The 18,222-nt window shown below is 47.0% G+C and overlaps 1 protein-coding gene across 2 annotated transcripts in view; it reads right to left on the bottom strand.

The window, feature by feature from the left end:
* zdhhc8b (zDHHC palmitoyltransferase 8b) overlaps positions 1-18,222 on the bottom strand; it is a 357,552-nt gene that overhangs the window by 27,628 nt on the left and 311,702 nt on the right. For both annotated transcript variants that reach the window (XM_072470115.1, XM_072470165.1), the window contains exons 5-8: positions 9,442-9,544; positions 8,762-8,853; positions 7,716-7,848; positions 3,795-3,918 (exon numbers count right to left, since the gene is read on the bottom strand). In XM_072470115.1, the coding sequence (XP_072326216.1) occupies positions 3,795-3,918; positions 7,716-7,848; positions 8,762-8,853; positions 9,442-9,544 (452 nt within the window). The remainder of the gene's footprint in view (positions 1-3,794; positions 3,919-7,715; positions 7,849-8,761; positions 8,854-9,441; positions 9,545-18,222) is intronic.

The following is an 18,222-nucleotide window of genomic DNA, read 5'->3' on the forward strand; positions in this document are numbered from 1 at the left end:
ATAGCGTTTCCAGTCAATATTTGGGAAGTTAAAGTCCCCCATAACAACTACGCAGCTGCTTTCGCTCCTATCCAGAATCATCTTTGCAATCCTTTCCTCTACATCTCTGGAACTTTTCGGAGGCCTATAGAAAACCCCTAATAGGGTTACCTCTCCTTTCCTGTTTCTAACCTCAGCCCATACTACCTCAGTAGACGAGTCCTCATCAAACGACCTTTCTGCCACCGTAATACTGTCCTTGACTAACAATGCCACCCCTCCCCCTCTTTTACTTCCCTGAGCTTACTGAAATATCTAAACCCCGGAACCTGCAACAACCATTCCTGACCCTGCTCTATCCATGTCTCCAAAATGGCCACAACATCGAAGTCCCAGGTGCCAACCCATGCCGCAAGTTCACCCACCTTATTCCGGATGTTCCTGGCATTGGAGAAGACACACTTTAAACCACCTTCCTGTCTGCCGATACACTCCTGCAACTTTGAAACCTTACTCATGACCTCACTACTCTCAACCTCCTGTATACTGGAGCTACAATTCAGGTTCCCAAGCCCCTGCTGAACTAGTTTAAACCCTCTCGAAGAGCATTCGCAAATTTCCCCCGCAGGATATTGGTACCCCTCTGGTCCAGGTGTAGACCATCCCATTTGTAGAGGTCCCACCGACCCCAGAATGAGCCCCAATTATCCAGAAATCTGAAACCCACCCTCCTGCACCATCCCTGTAGCCACGTGTTCAACTCCTCTCTCTCCCTATTCCTCGTCTCGCTATCACGTGGCACGGGTAACAACCCAGAGATGATAACTCTGTTTGTCCTAGATCTAAGTTTCCACCCTAGCTCCCTGAATTCCTGCCTTACATCCCTATCCCTTTTCCTACCTATGTCGTTGGTACCTATGTGGACCACGACTTGGGGCTGCTCCCCCTCCCCCTTAAGGATCCCGAAAACACGATCCGAGACATCATGTACCCTGGCACCTGGGAGGCAACACACCAACCGCGAGTCTCCCTCGTTACCACAGAATCTCCTATCTATCCCCCTAACTATGGAGTCTCCAATGACTAATGCTCTACTCCTCTCCCCCCTTCCCTTCTGAGCAACAGGGACAGACTCTGTGCCAGAGACCTGTACCCCATGGCTTACCCCTGGTAAGTTTCCCCCCCCCCCCCCAACAGTTTATGGCGGTAGTTTATGGGCAGCACGGTAGCACAAGTGATTAGCACTGTGGCTTCACAGCGCCAGGGTCCCAGGTTCGATTCCCCGCTGGGTCACTGTCTGTGCGGAGTTTGCACGTTCTCCCCGTGTCCGCGTGGGTTTCCTCCGGGTGCTCCGGTTTCCTCCCACAGTCCAAAGACGTGCAGGTTAGGTGGATTGGCCATGCTAAATTACCCGTAGTGTCCATAAGGGTTGGGAGGGGTTATTGGGTTGCGGGGATAAGGTGGAAGTGAGGGATTAATGTGGGTCGGTGCAGACTCGATGGGCCGAATGGCCTCCTTCTGCACTGTATGTTCTATGTAATCTATGTAACAGTATCGAAAGCAGTGCATCTTGCAGATGGTACACGGCTGTCACAGATCGGTGGCGGTGGAGGAAATGTTTTTGGAAGAGGGAGTAATCAAGTGGGCTGCTTTGTCCTGGATGGTGTTGAGCTCCTCGAGTGTTGTTGGAGCTGCACTCATCCACGCAATTGGAGAGTATTCCATTACACTCCTGACTTGTGCCTTGTAGATGGTGGACAGGATTTGTTTGGGGGGGGGGGGGGTCAGAAGGTAAGTTACTCACTGTAGGATTCCTAGCCTTTGACCTGCCCTGGTAGCTACAGTATTAATGTGGATAGTCCAGTTCAGTTTCTGATCAATGGTAACCCCCTGGATGTTGATTGTGGGGATACAGCGATGGTAATGCCATTAAATATCAAGGGGCGGTAGTTAGAAACTCTCCTGTAGGAGATGGCCATTGCCTGGCACTTGTGCGGTGTGAATGTAACTTGCCACTTGTCAGTTCAAGCCTGGATATTGTCCAGGTCTTGCTGCATTTGGGCATTGACTGCTTAATTATCTGACCATTCCGCAAACATCCCCACTTCGGACATCCCAAACATAAAAATATTAATGGAATAAACAGATTAATTCATAACAAACTGAAAACTGAATTTATCATATGAACTGAACATTGAATTTATTCATCTAGCTATACACCAAGATATGGATTATCTACAACCATCAGGTGAACTCTTGATTTCAGCCAGGTATCTAACAGAGTGAGGGAAAGAAACAGAAATAATGCCTGCATTTTCACAAGGGAAGCTTAGACTGCAGTGGTCTTGTACACCTTAAATGTGACCTTTCAGTATGGCACAAGAAAGCATTTTGAACTATTCTCTATTGACCTAGCAATTTTCCAATAATGTTCTAAACATTTCATTGTATAGTGAAAAAGATTATGCTTAGGAGAGTAAATAACAAATAAATTGGGGCAGAGAGGGGGAGGAAATAAATGTAAAAAAAACACTCAAATTATATTTGAGTTATAGGTACATTTCATTCTTACAAAGTGCAGCAGTTTATAGTCAAAAGTGAAAAATGCTGGAACAAGTCTGACAATACCTGAAAAAGAATGATGTTTTGGACAACAAAACTTCATTAGATTTTTGGCACTGCATTTTTCCCCTCTCATTTACATTTACACATTGTTCCAATACGTACTGACAATCAACGAGCGCGATTCTCCCAAAAGGGAACATAGTACCCTAGCGAGGGTGTTTAACCGCGTGTTTCCCGGCACTCGCGCTGCCGAAGCTGCACATAGCCCGTTTTGTACAGTGGGGAGCTCAGCTCGCCGGGCAACCCCGGCCCAATCGCACACGCAAAAAAATGCCAGCTGGCAGTGCCACCTGGACACCTTGGCATTGCCAGGGTGCCACTTCCAGAGTACCCAGGTGGCACCATCAGTGCCAGGGCACCACCTTGCCCGAGGTGTTGCAACTGGGGGCCGCCAATCCCCTGGGAGACCCCCACGAATGCCGTTCCGTCTGATCCCCATTTGTGGCGACCAGTGCTGAACGGCACTCGCCAAGGTTTCTTGGGAAGGGGTTGAATCTCAAAGCCTCAAGTACCTCAGGTATCTGTACATTAGAGTGAGGCTTACTGCCTCGCTCGAATATGCAGATTTGCTGAAAAGTGATCCCGCCATTTGTGGGCAGGATTCACATTGCTAAGTCTTGCGAGATTGCGTGGAATCTCATGAGGCGTTGCGAGCCGGGTAGATCCCGGGAGCGGGGTCTCCTGGTTTTCCTTGGCCACGCTGCATTGCGGCGAGCTGCTTTCCTGGCGAAGCATGGCATTTGGATTGCGCCCAATAACTGATATTCTGAAGTTAAGAGGTAATAAAAAATAATTTACTTATTTTTAGGAAGTTTGCTACATATTCTACACGAAGATTGATTATTCGATAACCTGTGACTTGCACAGGGGATGTCAGGAGGCAGGTGGAAGGGTGAGGAGGAAATGGATACGGTTCACTTATTAAAGCTGTGCATAGGTGCAAAAGTATACCTGATTGCATCTTGGACTCACAGTTCCTGAACATATTTAAAGGTCAATGTGCAGAGTGATAGCAAGAAAGTACATTGATATATTTATTTCGCACTTAAAATGTATCACCATCAAATACTGGTTGGAAATTGTTCACTTTTAGGGCACATATCCATTAAAAATTATTTCAAGAAAACTAACTATTAATACATTACTTCTCACCAAAAGTATTTTTCCCACTTCTCAATCAACTCTATTACCTTCGTTTTTTGAAGCGCCAAGCTGGTTTTTAAGGTTTGCATATTTGCTTGGACCTAGTTTAGGCGGGAGTGGGGGCTCCACATCTGTTGACTGAACTTCCAAAGCTTCCAAACTTCCTTTGGACTAAAACAAACAACAATTAACTGCAGTGAACAGTTGCTGTGGTGATGTGCATAAATGTAAATACATGTAGGCTAGCTAGACACTAGAGGGAGCACCAGACATATCTCACACACACACTCAACCAATAGATCAGTTAGATAGGACACGACCAATGGACATTCACGATACACAAGGAGGTGACACGACCACAGGGGAGCATTACACCACCCCATATATAAAGGACACCACACACATGATCTGCCTCTTTCCAGTGGATACAGTGAGTGAGTAGAGACACAGGGTTGATTCAATATTACACCCACCACGTGGATTGCAGCAACTGGTTAGTCAGTCTGGGTAGCTATAGTAGGATTAGCAGTAGTGTCGAACCCGAGTAATAGAAGTGTAAATAGTTTAATAAACGCGTCGAAGATATCTCCACGTCTGAACCTTCCTTTCTCAAGTGCACCACAAGGAAGCCGCTTATGTTACACCTAGAACATAACAAATCAGTTGCAACTTTGGTTTTTAAGTGACACATGATCATCTTCTTTGAATCGTTCAATTTTCAAGGTCATACAGTTTTGTTGCACCCTTATAACTGATGCACTTCAATGGTATGTGTAATTATAAACAGTTACTGGAGTCACAGGGCTGTCCTTATGTCAGGAAGGATAACGTTTTGGGGGCTCAGGGAGGATAACGTTTTGGTGGGCTCAGGGAGGATAACGTTTTGGTGGGCTCAGGGAGGATAACGCTTTGGTGGGCTCAGGGGGGATAACGCTTTGGTGGGCTCAGGGAGGATAACGTTTTGGGGATCAGGGAGGATAGCGCTTTGGTGGGCTCAGGGAGGATAACGTTTTGGTGGGCTCAGGGACAATGTTTTGGCGGGCTCAGGGAGGATAACATTTTGGGGGCTCAGGGAGGATAACGTTTTGGGGGCTGAGGGAGGATAACGTTTTGGGGATCAGGGAGGATTACGTTTTGGCGGGCTTAGGGAGGATAACGCTTTGGTGGGCTCAGGGAGGATAACGTTTTGGCGGGCTCAGGGAGGATAATGTTTTGGTGGGCTCAGGGGGATAACGTTTTGGTGGGCTCAGGGAGGATAACGTTTTGGGGATCAGGGAGGATAACGTTTTGGTGAGTTCAGGGGGGATAACGCTTTGGCGGGCTGAGGGAGGATAACGTTTTGGCGGGCTCAGGGAGGATAACGTTTTGGCGGGCTCAGGGAGGATAAAGTTTTGCCGGGCTCAGGGAGGACAACGTTTTGGCGGGCTCAGGGAGCACAACGTTTTGGCGGGCTCAGGGAGGACAACGTTTTGGCGGGCTCAGGGAGGACAACGTTTTGGCGGGCTCAGGGAGGACAACGTTTTGGCGGGCTCAGGGAGGACAACGTTTTGGCGGGCTCAGGGAGGACAACGTTTTGGCGGGCTCAGGGAGGATAACGTTTTGGGGATCAGGGAGGATAACGTTTTGGTGGGCTCAGGGAGGATAACGTTTTGGGGATCAGGGAGGATAACGTTTTGGTGGGCTCAGGGAGGATAACGTTTTGGTGGGCACAGGGAGCATAACGTTTTGGTGGGCTCAAGGAGGATAACGTTTTGGGGATCAGGGAGGATAACGTTTTGGCGGGCTCAGGGAGGATAACGTTTTGGTGGGCACAGGGAGCATAACGTTTTGGTGGGCTCAATGAGGATAACGTTTTGGGGATCAGGGAGGATAACGTTTTGGTGGGCTCAGGGAGGATAACGTTTTGGGGATCAGGGAGGATAACCTTTTGGTGGGCACAGGGAGGATAACCTTTTGGTGGGCTCAGGGAGGATAAAGTTTTGGGGATCAGGGAGGATAACTTTTTGGGGATCAGGGATGATAACGTTTTGGCGGGCTCAGGGAGGATAACGTTTTGGTGGGCTCAGGAAGGATAACGTTTTGGTGGGCTCAGGGAGGATAACGTTTTGGTGGGCTCAGGGAGGATAACGTTTTGGTGGGCTCAGGGAGGATAACGTTTTGGTGGGCTCAGGGAGGATAACGTTTTGGTGGGCTCAGGGAGGATAATGTTTTGGTGGGCTCATGGAGGATAACGTTTTGGTGGGCTCAGGGAGGATAACGTTTTGGGGGCTCAGGGAGGATAACGTTTTGGTGGGCTCAGGGAGGATAACGTCTTGGTGGGCTCAGGGAGGATAACGTTTTGGTGGGCTCAGGGAGGATAACGTTTTGGGGGCTCAGGGAGGATAACGTGTTGGTGGGCTCAGGGAGGATAACGTTTTGGTGGGCTCAGGGAGGATAACGTTTTGGGGGCTCAGGGAGGATAACGTTTTGGTGGGCTCAGGGAGGATAACGTCTTGGTGGGCTCAGGGAGGATAACGTTTTGGTGGGCTCAGGGAGGATAACGTTTTGGCGGGCCCAGGGAGGATAACGTGTTGGTGGGCTCAGGGAGGATAATGTTTTGGGGGCTCAGGGAGGATAATGTTTTGGGGGCTCAGGGAGGATAATGTTTTGGGGGCTCAGGGAGGATAATGTTTTGGCAGCTCAGGGAGGAAAGTGTTTTAGCGGGCCCAAGGAGGAGACAGGGTCGCAGTGAGTCTGTGGGAGTGAGAGTCACTGATTGGGTGTATGGGGGTGGGTGTGAAAGGCAGAGTGCGGGGGGTGAGTGCAAGAGGCAGGGAGTGAATTGGGGCGCTTGCAAGAGACTGAATAAGCGAGTGGGGGTGAGTGTGAAGAGACAAAGAGGGGTGTGCAAGAGATTGAATGAGTGGGGGTGAGTGTCGAGAGACAAAGTGGGTGGGGGGGGGCGAGAGACTGAAAGAGTGAGAGCGAATATGTGTCTGTTTTATTAGGTTCATGATTAATAATGGGATCAGGGGTTATGGGGACAAGGCAGGAGAATGGGGATGAGAAAATATCAGCCATGATTGAATGGCAGAGCAGACTCTAAGGGCCGAATGGCTTAATTCTGCTCCTATGTCTTATGGCCTGCCTTACGCCCAGTCTCAGGTTTCTCACTCACTTTCACCACCACACACCAACACATTCACATGCACCCACCCACCCTCTGGTCATTTTTATTACTTACTCTTTTTAACTTCACATTTTATTGCTGTGACATTGCTGTATCTTTGCTCAGCAATTGTTTCTTTCCTTAAAACCGCAGCTTTTTTTTGAAACTCAGTTTAGTGTCGTGCCAAACATGTCTTGAGTGAGAAAATATGCAAATATGGCATCGGAGCAAAAAGGTTGGACAAGCTTGGTTTAAATCTTTATTCCAATTGATGCTGTTAATGAAGTATCTGATGATAACATAGCTGAGATCTGTAACCTATTACATCAATAAGTTGCTCAGAAAGCCACTTCATAGTGCTACACATTGGGACTCAAATTCCAACATTAAAATTTACTGAACTACTGAATTATAAACAGGATAAGATGAGTGGTAAAACTGAAAAGTTTAGTGAATTTCTGAACTTTTGGTACTGACGTATCAAACATGTTCTGGACCAAGTCTCTTTGGCACAATTAAGAAGCTGATCTGACAACACGAAGTACCCAATAATAAATCCTGGAACTCCAGCCTGTACACCAACAAATGTGATGGACACTGTTGGGCAAACTCTATGTGAGGTCATTCAATGCTAAAAACATGAACATTTCAATGTCGTTTTGTGGATGTGGAATGATTGGCAGTCAACTCAACGGAAGTGCAAATGTATTAAAAGCTTGCATGCCCCAAAATTCATTTAGCTCAGCTTCAAATAAATGAGGGGAATGGACATAATGCAAAATTATTTCAAATATTAAAAACGGAATGTTGAACTCCTTACCGTGGTCCTGTTCAGATTGCCATGAATTCCATTGTCATTTATCTTCAGTACAATTTGTCTTTCAGACAATGGAAGTCTGACAAAAGGAGATTTTATTGTTATCAATTCTTTCTTTTTGTAGTCCACCACGTACCTGGGGTCAGGAATAAAATCCATTAAATAAAAGACTGTAGATAACTATTTGTAACATACAGAACAGGGTTTTAGAATAAATACAGTGAAGATTGTGCTTATAATAGTTTGGTCATAAAAGCCAGCAGTTCATTGCTGCCTATTAGTACATCCAGCATAAGTTTTAAAACTAACTGAAATCAAGGTTTACTCATGAAATTCCTGTGTACTGAGAACCACAATCTGTATGATGGGACCGATTCTGGGGCCGGTGGGACCTGTACAAGGACGATGGGTTACACCTTTACAGGACTGGGGCTAATGTCCTCGCAGGGCAGTTTGCTGGTGCTGCTGGGGAGGGTTTAACTAGATTTGCAGGGGGATGGGAACCGGAGGGGAAATTCAGAGTGTAGAGGAGAAAAACTGACAGTGGGAAATAAAATCCCTACAGTGCAGAAGGAGGTCACTTGGCCCATCGCGTCTGCACCGACCCTCTGAAAGAACACCCTACCTACACCCTACTCCCCACTCTATCCCCGTAATCCCACCCAATCTCTGGACACTAAAGGGGCAATTTAGTCTGGCCAATCCACCTCAACTGCACATCTTTTGATTGTGGGAGAAAACCAGAGCACCCGGAGGAAATCCATGGAGACTTTGGGAGAACGTACAGACTCCACACAGAATGCAAAGAAGCTTCAATGGGATTTGGAGCAGCGAAACAATTAGGCAGATGGAATACAATGTGGAGAAATGTGAGGCTATCCACTTGGTGGAAAAAGAGAAATACAGAGCATTTCTTAAATGGAGAGGGTTTGGGAAGTGTTGAACTTTAAAGGACTTGGATATTCTTATTCATGAGTCACTGAAAGATAATTGCTTGTGTACCTTCATTGTTCAATTTTTGGAATGAGAAATTTAATAGAAACACTTACCTTGGAGCTAAAGGACTACAAAGTACGTATTCCACATTACCGCAGCATCCACGGGTGAATGGATTTACACCACCTCGAAATTTGCCTGTTACCTGTAAGACGTGTGTGATTTAGTATACATAATAAACTAATTCAGTACTTTACAGCCAAAGTGGAAATAGCAAATAATATAATAAAAAAATTGTGGTAACATTTTTTTCAATTTTGTAAACCTTTAACTTAAGTACACAAGCGATTGAAAGAAAATCAATGCGGCAAAATTACTTTAGAAGTTGGGACACCATTGCTGTTTCAACGCATTCTTCTTTCACATTCATAGATCATAGAACATAGATTATAGAATTTACAATGCAGAAGGAGGCCATTTGGCCCATCGAGTCTGCACCGGCCCTTACAAAGAGCACTCTACTCAAGTGCACGTATCTACCCTATCCCCGTAACCCCCACTTAATCTTTTTGGACACTAAGGGCAATTTAGCATGGCCAATCCACCTAACCCACACATCTTTGGACTACTGGAGGAAACCCACGCAGACACAGGGAGAATGTGCAGACTCCGCACAGTGACCCAGCTGGGTATCGAACCTGGGACCCTGGAGCTGTGAAGCAACTGTGCTAACCAATATGCTACCGTGCTGCCCTTCAAAGTTGCAATTCAATGTTGTGTTTGACTGACTTACTTGTTCATTTGTTGTCCGGCCCCTGGCGACTAAAACCATATGGAATCCTGTAAGACCTACAACAGGGATGAAGAAAAGACCTGCTATACACATGACAGCCATGCTATTTACTTTAGTTAAGGAAAGAACACACATTCAGTACGAATAAAGATAAATTCAACATGCAGAAATTAATCTCAACATGCACAAATTTAGTTTGAATCTTACATACTAGAACCAGTGACTAACAGCAAAAAATGCATATATTTTCTCGACATTTTCAATCCAATGCATCTTTTTGATATTTCCTAAAAAATTATTTCACTTTTCAGACGTTCTTCTAAAAAGACTCACAGCACCAGGTTAAAGTCCAACAGGTATATTTGGAATCACTAGCTTTCGGAGTGTAGCTCCTTCATCAGGTTCACTCGCCTGATGAAGGAGCTACGATCTGAAAGCTGGTGATTCCAAATAAACCTGTTGGACTTTAACCTGGTGCTGTAAGACGTCTTTCTGTGCCCACCCCAGTCCAACACCAGCATCTCCACATCTTCTAAAAAGAGAAACTGGTCTTACTCAAATATGAGGTGCTGTATGCCGCCTTTTTGACCAAATATTGAACTTGTCACTTACACAGACAATTGAGTTTCATGGATATTTTTTGAAAAGAATGCTTCCAATTAATTTTATTTTAATATCTAATTTTTCCCCATCACTTCAAAAGGCATCAACTCTTACTGATGTATGAACACTACACAGCCTTCGACCCAATTGTTCATTCCCAGTATATCAACTTAATCAAGTGTCAGTATAGTATTTGATCATGGGAATATCATCGCTAAACTGGATCTAGTTCTCGCCTCATGTCCACACTGGCACTCACTTCATTGTGAGATTCATGGGTGATTTCTTTCCCCCTCCTTCATTCTTCAAGAGCTCTGTAACTTCTGGCTGGCATCAGCTATATAAACACTACACAGTGACTTGAATCTGTAAGAAGTATGAATATAAATAGATGTGAAAGAGATCACAAGATAAATGCAAATAAAGAATTCAATGTTTCCCATCTTAAAAAGAAAAGCAAGAACTTTCATTTATATTGAGACATTTAGGATGTTCATGCTGGTGGTATATCCCGGTCCCACCGGCGGTGCGCGGGTTCCCCGGCGATGAGGGGTGCAGTCAACGGCAAATCCTGTTAACAACGGCAGGACCAGAAAATCCCGTTGACAGGCCACCTCCGCCACCAAAAAACACTTTGTGGGCTTTGGAAAGTCACTGTTGTAACGTAGGAAATGCACCAGCCAATGCAGCATAGCAAGCTCTCAAATAGCAATGAGATAATGATCAGATATGTGCTTGAGGGATTGACGAAGGGTAAATATTGGAAATTTCCCTCCTCTTCTTTGATGTAATGGCATGGAGTCTTTTATGTCCATCTGAGAGGACAGAATGGACATTAGTTTAATGTCCCATCTCAAAGGGGGCACTTCCAATAATGCCGCACTCTCTCAGCATCAATGTTCCCTCTAAGCCATGCAGAAATTGGGAATCGACTGCGCAAGGAACATAGGCACAAGTTATGTTCTCTTTATTTTGCGTGCATTCCCCACCATGTGTCAAACGTAAATCGTCAAGTGCAACAAATTGGCCATGCACTGTGAAGAGAACATAGGTCAGCGCAGCACTGAAATATCAGCCTGGATTATGTGCTTGTGTCCTGGAATAAGGCTTGAAGCATTAGCTCTGACTTAGGTACAAGGGTACTATCCACTGAGCCAAGGTTGACACCTTAATCTATCTCGAACGAAAGAGAAAATGCTGAAAAATCTCAGCAGATCTGGCAGCATCTGTAGGGAGGGAAAATAGCTAACGTTTCGAGTCCAATGACTCTTTGTCAAAGCCCCTTAATCTATCTATTGAGAAGACTGCCTAAAACTCCATAATAGCATACATGAAATGAAATGAAAATCGCTTATTGTCACAAGTAGGCTTCAAATGAAGTTACTGTGAAAAGCCCCTAGTCGCCACAGTCCGGCACCTGTTTGGGGAGGCTGGTACGGGAATTGAACCGTGCTGCTGGCCTGCCTTGGTCTGCTTTAAAAGCCAGCTATTTAGCCCTGTGCTAAACCAGCCCCTACCATATTACCTCATTATCATAGATTGATTTCTTGTGGTTAAACATTTTTTCTAACATCAGAATTAAATTTACCTTTAATCAGTTTCTATTAACGCTCCCTTGTCCTATTGAGGTGGATTAACTTTCAATTTCCCTTCGCTATAGCATTTAATGAGGTACTGAACAGCTCAGATGGCTAGCATGTGGTCCAGAATAACTCCACAGCCTCCCAATCTGGCTGAGGTAGATTGAACCTGCCTCGTCATCCTGGCTGAGGGTGGAAGGCAATGGCAATGGCAAACCACCACCGACAAAAACTGCCGAGGAAACAGGATGAAGCATCAGCAGACAATGAACCACGGTCAATGGGCCTTTGGGTAGAGTGCACGTGGCTTGACCACCAAGCATCTCTCATACTTTTATATGGCCCTCTCTCAGTTGCATTCTCTCCAAGTCAAGGTCGCAGTCTACCTTCATGCATCAGAACGCCAGGATTGAAAAGTTTCTGTGACGGATATTGGACAGTGCTCAGGGTTTTTTGACCCGAGTGCTGCATTGAACCAAAACCCTCCAACTTCTATGTAATTTCGGTAGCAGAACAAACAGTTCACCATTCGGTTTACCTGGTTTCCCACTGTTCCTCAGACTTGACACAAAGTTCCACACCTCCACATCTCTCTCAACTTCACTGCCAACTACTCACACATTGTTCACATATAGCACTGAAAGAGTACCGAGTGTTTCCTGCAGTCCAGCTGTAGAAGTGTTGCTAATGGTAACGGGGAATTGAAATGCTGAAAATAACATCAAGTTACAAAATCAGAAGAAACCTAGACAGAAATTGTTAAGTTCTTCCTTCAGACGTAAACATACTAATCATACACAAGGATTGGTGATTGGTTCTTTATTGAAGATACAACTATTTACAGAAGTTGCACACTGGTACATCTGATTGCTACCCCGCCGCTTGAAGATTGTATGCAAGTCATGGGACTAATACATCTCCGTGTTTCGAGGTTGCAGTGACTGACAGTAGATAAGGTACGTTCTTTAAATTATCACAATAGTTTTTTCTTTTTTTTTTGAACACATTTTATTGGAGACACTTTCAAATATATACATAAAAAAACAGAAAAACACAAAAAACCACCGCGGTAACAGCAAAATAACCCCCCCCCCCAACCATCTCCCCCCCCCCACATGACCCGCTGCCACCCCCCCCACTGGCGCCTGCCCTCAACCCCTCGTTTTAACTTTTAACCCAACCCCAACAGAAAAAGAACCCCCCCCCCCCCGACAACTCAATACTCCTCAAAGAAGGTGTTGAACAGCTTCCGCCTCGAAGTGATCCCCTCCTCTGAACCCGTCATGAGGAACATGATTTTCTCTAAGTGGAAGAACTGTGCCAAATTGCTCACCCACACCCCGAAGCTCGGCAGCTCAGAGTCCCAGCAGCACAACAAAATTAGACTCCGGGCTATCGGAGAGGGCAAGGCCAATACATTGGCTTCTCTCCCTACCTGCACTCCCAGATCCTCCGACCCTCCAAATATTGCCCCCTCCAGACTCAGAGCAACTGTTACCCCCTAAATATTCGACATCATGGGCACGCTTTAATGGCCACGGTGCGCCCGAAAAGCAGCTCGCCGTGGCGCAGTGTGGCCACTAAAAGGAGGGAGACCCCGCTTCCAGGATCTACCCAGCTCGCGACGCCTCGTGAGATCTAACGCGATCGCACAAGATGTTGCGATGTGAATCCCGCCCATTATGGGTGGGATCATTGTTTTAGCAAATCTGCATAGTAAAGAGAGACAGCTAGTCTCACTTTAATGTGCAGATTCCCGAGTTACCCCCAAGGCATGAGATCTATCTCCCTTGCCTCGGAAACCTCGGGCGAGCGCCATTCAGTACTTCACAGACGGGGAGCGTTCCATAAACCCCAACAACTCCTTTTCAATGTTGACACCTTCAGGGATCTGGGACACAACCAGTCCAGCCTACGGTCCAGCATTGTATTAAAATCCCCCCAAGGGCAGCACGGTGGCACAGGTGCCTCACGGCGCCCTGGCCCCAGATTCGATCCCGGCTCTGGGTCACTGTCCGTGTGGAGTTTGCACATTCTCCGTGTGTTTGTGTGGGTTTCGGCCCCACAACCCAAAGATGTGCAGGGTAGGTGGATTGACCACACTAAATTGCCCCTTAATTGGAAAAAATAAATTGGGTACTCTAAATTTTTTTTAAAAATCAGCCGGTGCGAATTCAGGTCCGGAATCTTTGCCAAAACCAGAATCAAAAAGTCACAGTTGCCCCAATTTGGGGCATACAAATCACCTGCACCACGGGTGCAATCTCCCACTCACCATCACAAATCTACCCCAGGGTCTGTCACTATACTCCCCGGGTCTGTCACTATACTCCCCACCTCAAAGGCCACCCTCTTATTGATCAACCCCTTCCCCGTCTTCATATCCAACCCCGAATGGATTACCTGCATCACACAGCCCTTCTTCAATCTCGTCTGGTTCCCCACCTTCAAATGCGTTTCCTGAAGAAACACCACGTCTGCCTTCAAACTCCTTCCATGTGTGTAAATACAGGACCTCTTATGAAATGAAAATCGCTGATTGTCAAAAGTAGGCTTCAAATGAAGTTACCGTGAAAAGCCCCTAGTCGCCACATTCCGGCGCCTGTTCGGGGAGGCTGGTATGGGAATTGAACCGTGCTGCTGGCCTGCCTTGGTCTGCTTTAAAAGCCAGCGATTTAGTCCAGTGTGCTAAATCAGCCCCCTATGTTTTGGCGCTATTTATTTGGCCCAATCAGCCCCAAACGTTTCACGTAATCAACTGGGGTGGGGGGGGGGCTGGGGATCTTACCCAATTGACCTCCAGGCAGGGTAATTACAACAATCCGCCTGGCATACACACCCGCATTCCCCAAAGTTGGCATCTCCAAAGTTCAGTGTCCTCACAAGCCTCCCAGTCCATGGTCTCTCATAAAATTACTCCCCTTCCCCAGCGTATCAAAATAAAACTCCTGAGTGTAACCTACAGACGAGCAGGATACAACACTCTGAACTTCATTCCTTTCTTGTAGAGGGTCATCTTGACCCTGTCGAACCCAGTCTGCCACTTAGCCAACCCTAGTAGATCCGCACCACATTTTCTTCCCAGATACATTCCCTCGTCTCCTTTGCCCACCGCAGAATCTTCTCTTTGCCCAGAAAGCAATGCGACTGCACCACCATTGCCCTTGGCTGCTCCCCTGCCTTTGGTCTTCTCCTGAATGCCCGGCGCGCTCGATCCACCTCGGGAGGATGGTCAAAGACCCCCTCTCCCACCAGCTTCTCAAACATATTTGCCATGTACTTTGTGGCCTGCATTCCCCAAATCCCTTCAGGCAGCCCCAAAATCTGGAGATTCTGCCTCCTGGAGTGATTCTCCAGGTCCTCCACCTTTTCCCTCAACCGTTTTGACTCTCCACCTCTGCCTCCAACGAGACTAACTGGTCATGATCCACCGACTCCTCCACCTTTTGAAGTGCCGAACTCTGCATCTTTGCTCCATTCTCCCAATAACCACCCTGATTGGCCCCGCCACCTTAGCCAGGTCCTCCAAGGCTTCTTGCTTCTGCTGCTGGAACTTGGCGTTCAAAAAATCCACCAATTGCTCGGTAGACCACTGGCCAGCCAACGACGCCCCAGAGCTCTCCGCCATCTTTCCCTCTGTCGCACTTTGAAAGTATTCCCAGCCAGACTGCTGCCCTTGCTCGTTACACTCCTCATTCGATAAGCCATAAACCGGCCCAGCGGGAGGACCCATCTCTCACTGTTCATGCACTCTGCACCAGCAAACATCCGCTAAATCGGGTGAAAAGGACCAAACAATTTCACTTCGAGCAGGGAGCCACCAATGTGCGACCACTTACTCCATGGTAAGACCCTCGCTTTTTTATAACAAAAGGTTTATCCTTAAAGAATCAATCTACTTACATGAAACAGGAACATTGGGCGGGATTCTCCAAAATGGAGGCAGAGTGTCCACGCCGCCGTGAAAGCCGTTGCGTTTCACGACGGCGCGAAACGGGCGTGGGCACTACGGAGCTGCTGATTGGCTGTTACCGGGGAAATTTGCATGCGTCAGTGTGCTCACCCCAACTTGAAGGTGGTTTGTGGAGGAGCTGTTGTCAAGAGACACTTAAACCCGAAACACTTCTTCAGTGTTTCCCTCCCTACCCCCTCCTCTAACCCAAAAAAAGCAACCGCTGTAAAGATCTACAGGAAGGCTCGAGGGCAGGTAGAAGTTGAACCATGACGTCACAGCCTGTAGGTAAGGGACTGGCTGGTGACTGGTAAGTACTTTTTCTTTTCTTTTCCCTCGGGTGTTATCGTGCGGGACGCAGAGGTTGCTGAGTGAGTGCAGTGAATAACAGGTAAGCTCTTTCTTTCTTTATCCAGAGGGGATGGCAGGGAAGGTAGTGCAATGTTTCTCCTGCAGAATGTTTGAGGTGAGGAACGCTGTCAGTGTCCCTACTGATATCATCTGTGGGAAGTGCACCCATCTCCAGCTCCTCAGAAACCTCATTAAGGAGCTGGAGCTGGATGAACTTCGGATCATTAGAAGCTTCAGGGATGTAGTTACTCCGAAGAATCAAGATAGATGGGTGACGGTGAGAGGGGCTGGGAGGAAGCAGTCAGTACAGGGATCCCCTGTGGTCGTTCCCCTTAGTAACAAGTATACCGCTTTGGATACTGTTGGGGGGGGGGGGGGGGGGGACTTACCAGGGGTAAGCCATGGGGTACAGGTCTCTGGCACAGAGTCTGTCCCTGTTGCTCAGAAGGAAAGGGGGTAGAGGAGTAGAGCATTAGTCATTGGAGACTCCATAGTTAGGGAGATAGATAGGAGATTCTGTGGGAACGAGAGAGACCCACAGTTGGTGTGTTGCCTCCCAGGTGCCAGGGTGCGTGATGTCTCGGATCATGTTTTCGGGATCCTTAAGGGGGAGGGGGAGCAGCCCCAAGTCGTGGTCCACATAGGTACCAACGACAGGTAGGAAAAGGGATAGGGATGTAAGGCAGGAATTCAGGGAGCTAGGGTGGAAACTTAGATCTAGGACAAACAGAGTTATTATCTCTGGGTTGTTACCCGTGCCACGTAATAGCGAGACGAGGAATAGGGAGAGAGAGGAGTTGAACACGTGGCTACAGGGATGGTGCAGGAGGGAGGGTTTCAGATTTCGGGATAATTGGGGCTCATTCTGGGGTCGGTGGGACCTCTACAAACGGGATGGTCTACACCTGGACCAGAGGGGTACCAATATCCTGGGGGGGGAAATTTGCTAATGCTCTTCGGGAGGGTTTAAACTAGTTCAGCAGGGGCTTGGGAACCTGAATTGTAGCTCCAGTATACAGGAGGTTGAGAGTAGTGAGGTCATGAGTAAGGTTTCAAAGTTGCAGGAGTGTACCGGCAGGCAGGAAGGTGGTTTAAAGTGTGTCTTCTTCTCTGCCAGGAGCATCCGGAATAAGGTAGGTGAACATGCGGCATGGGTTGGTACCTGGGACTTCGATGTTGTGGCCATTTCGGAGACATGGATAGAGCAGGGACAGGAATGGTTGTTGCAGGTGCCGGGGTTTAGATATTTCAGTAAGCTCAGGGAAGGTGGTAAAAGAGGAGGATGGGTGGCATGGTTAGTCAAGGACAGTATTACGGTGGCAGAAAGGACGTTTGATGAGGACTAGTCTACTGAGGTAGTATGGGCTGAGGTAAGAAACAGGAAAGGAGAGGTCACCCTGTTAGGGGTTTTCAATAGGCCTCCGAAAAATTCCAGAGGTGGAGAGGAAAGGATTGCAAAGATGATTCTGGATAGGAGCGAAAGCAACAGGGTAGTTGTTATGGGGGACTTTAACTTTCCAAATATTGACTGGAAACGCTATAGTTTGAGTACTTTAGATGGGTCTGTTTTTGTCCAATGTGTGCAGGAGGGTTTCCTGACACAGTATGTAGATAGGCCAACAAGAGGTGAGGCCATATTGGATTTGGTACTGGGTAATGAACCAGGACAGGTGTTAGATTTGGAGGTAGGTGAGCACTTTTGTGATAGTGACCACAATTCGATTAAGTTTACTTTAATGATGGAAAGGGATAGGTACATACCGCAGGGGATATCTGGGGGAAAGGTAATTATGATGCGATGAGGCAAGACTTAGTATGCATCGGATGGAGGGGAAAACTGCAGGGGATGGGCACAATGGAAATGTGGAGCTTGTTCAAGAAACAGCTACTGCATGTCCCTGATAAGTATATACATGTCAGGCAGGGAGGAAGTGGTCGTTCAAGGGAACCGTGGTTTACTAAAGCAGTCAAAACACTTGTCAAGAGGAAGAAGGAGGCTTATGTAAAGTGAGACGTGAAGGTTCAGTTAGGGCGCTCGAGAGTTACAAGTTAGCTAGGAAGGACCTAAAGAGAGAGCTAAGAAGAGCCAGGAGGGGACATGAGAAGTCTTTGGCAGGTAGGATCAAGGATAACCCTAAAGCTTTCTATAGATATGTCAGGAATAAACAAATGACTAGGGTAAGGGTAGGGCCAGTCAAGGACAGTAGTGGGAAGTTGTGCTTGGAGTCCGAGGAGATAGGAGAGGTGCTAAATGAATATTTTTTTGTCAGTATTCACACAGGAAAAAGACAATGT

Source organism: Scyliorhinus torazame, chromosome 1 (assembly GCF_047496885.1).
Source record: "Scyliorhinus torazame isolate Kashiwa2021f chromosome 1, sScyTor2.1, whole genome shotgun sequence".
Lineage (NCBI taxonomy): Eukaryota > Metazoa > Chordata > Chondrichthyes > Carcharhiniformes > Scyliorhinidae > Scyliorhinus > Scyliorhinus torazame.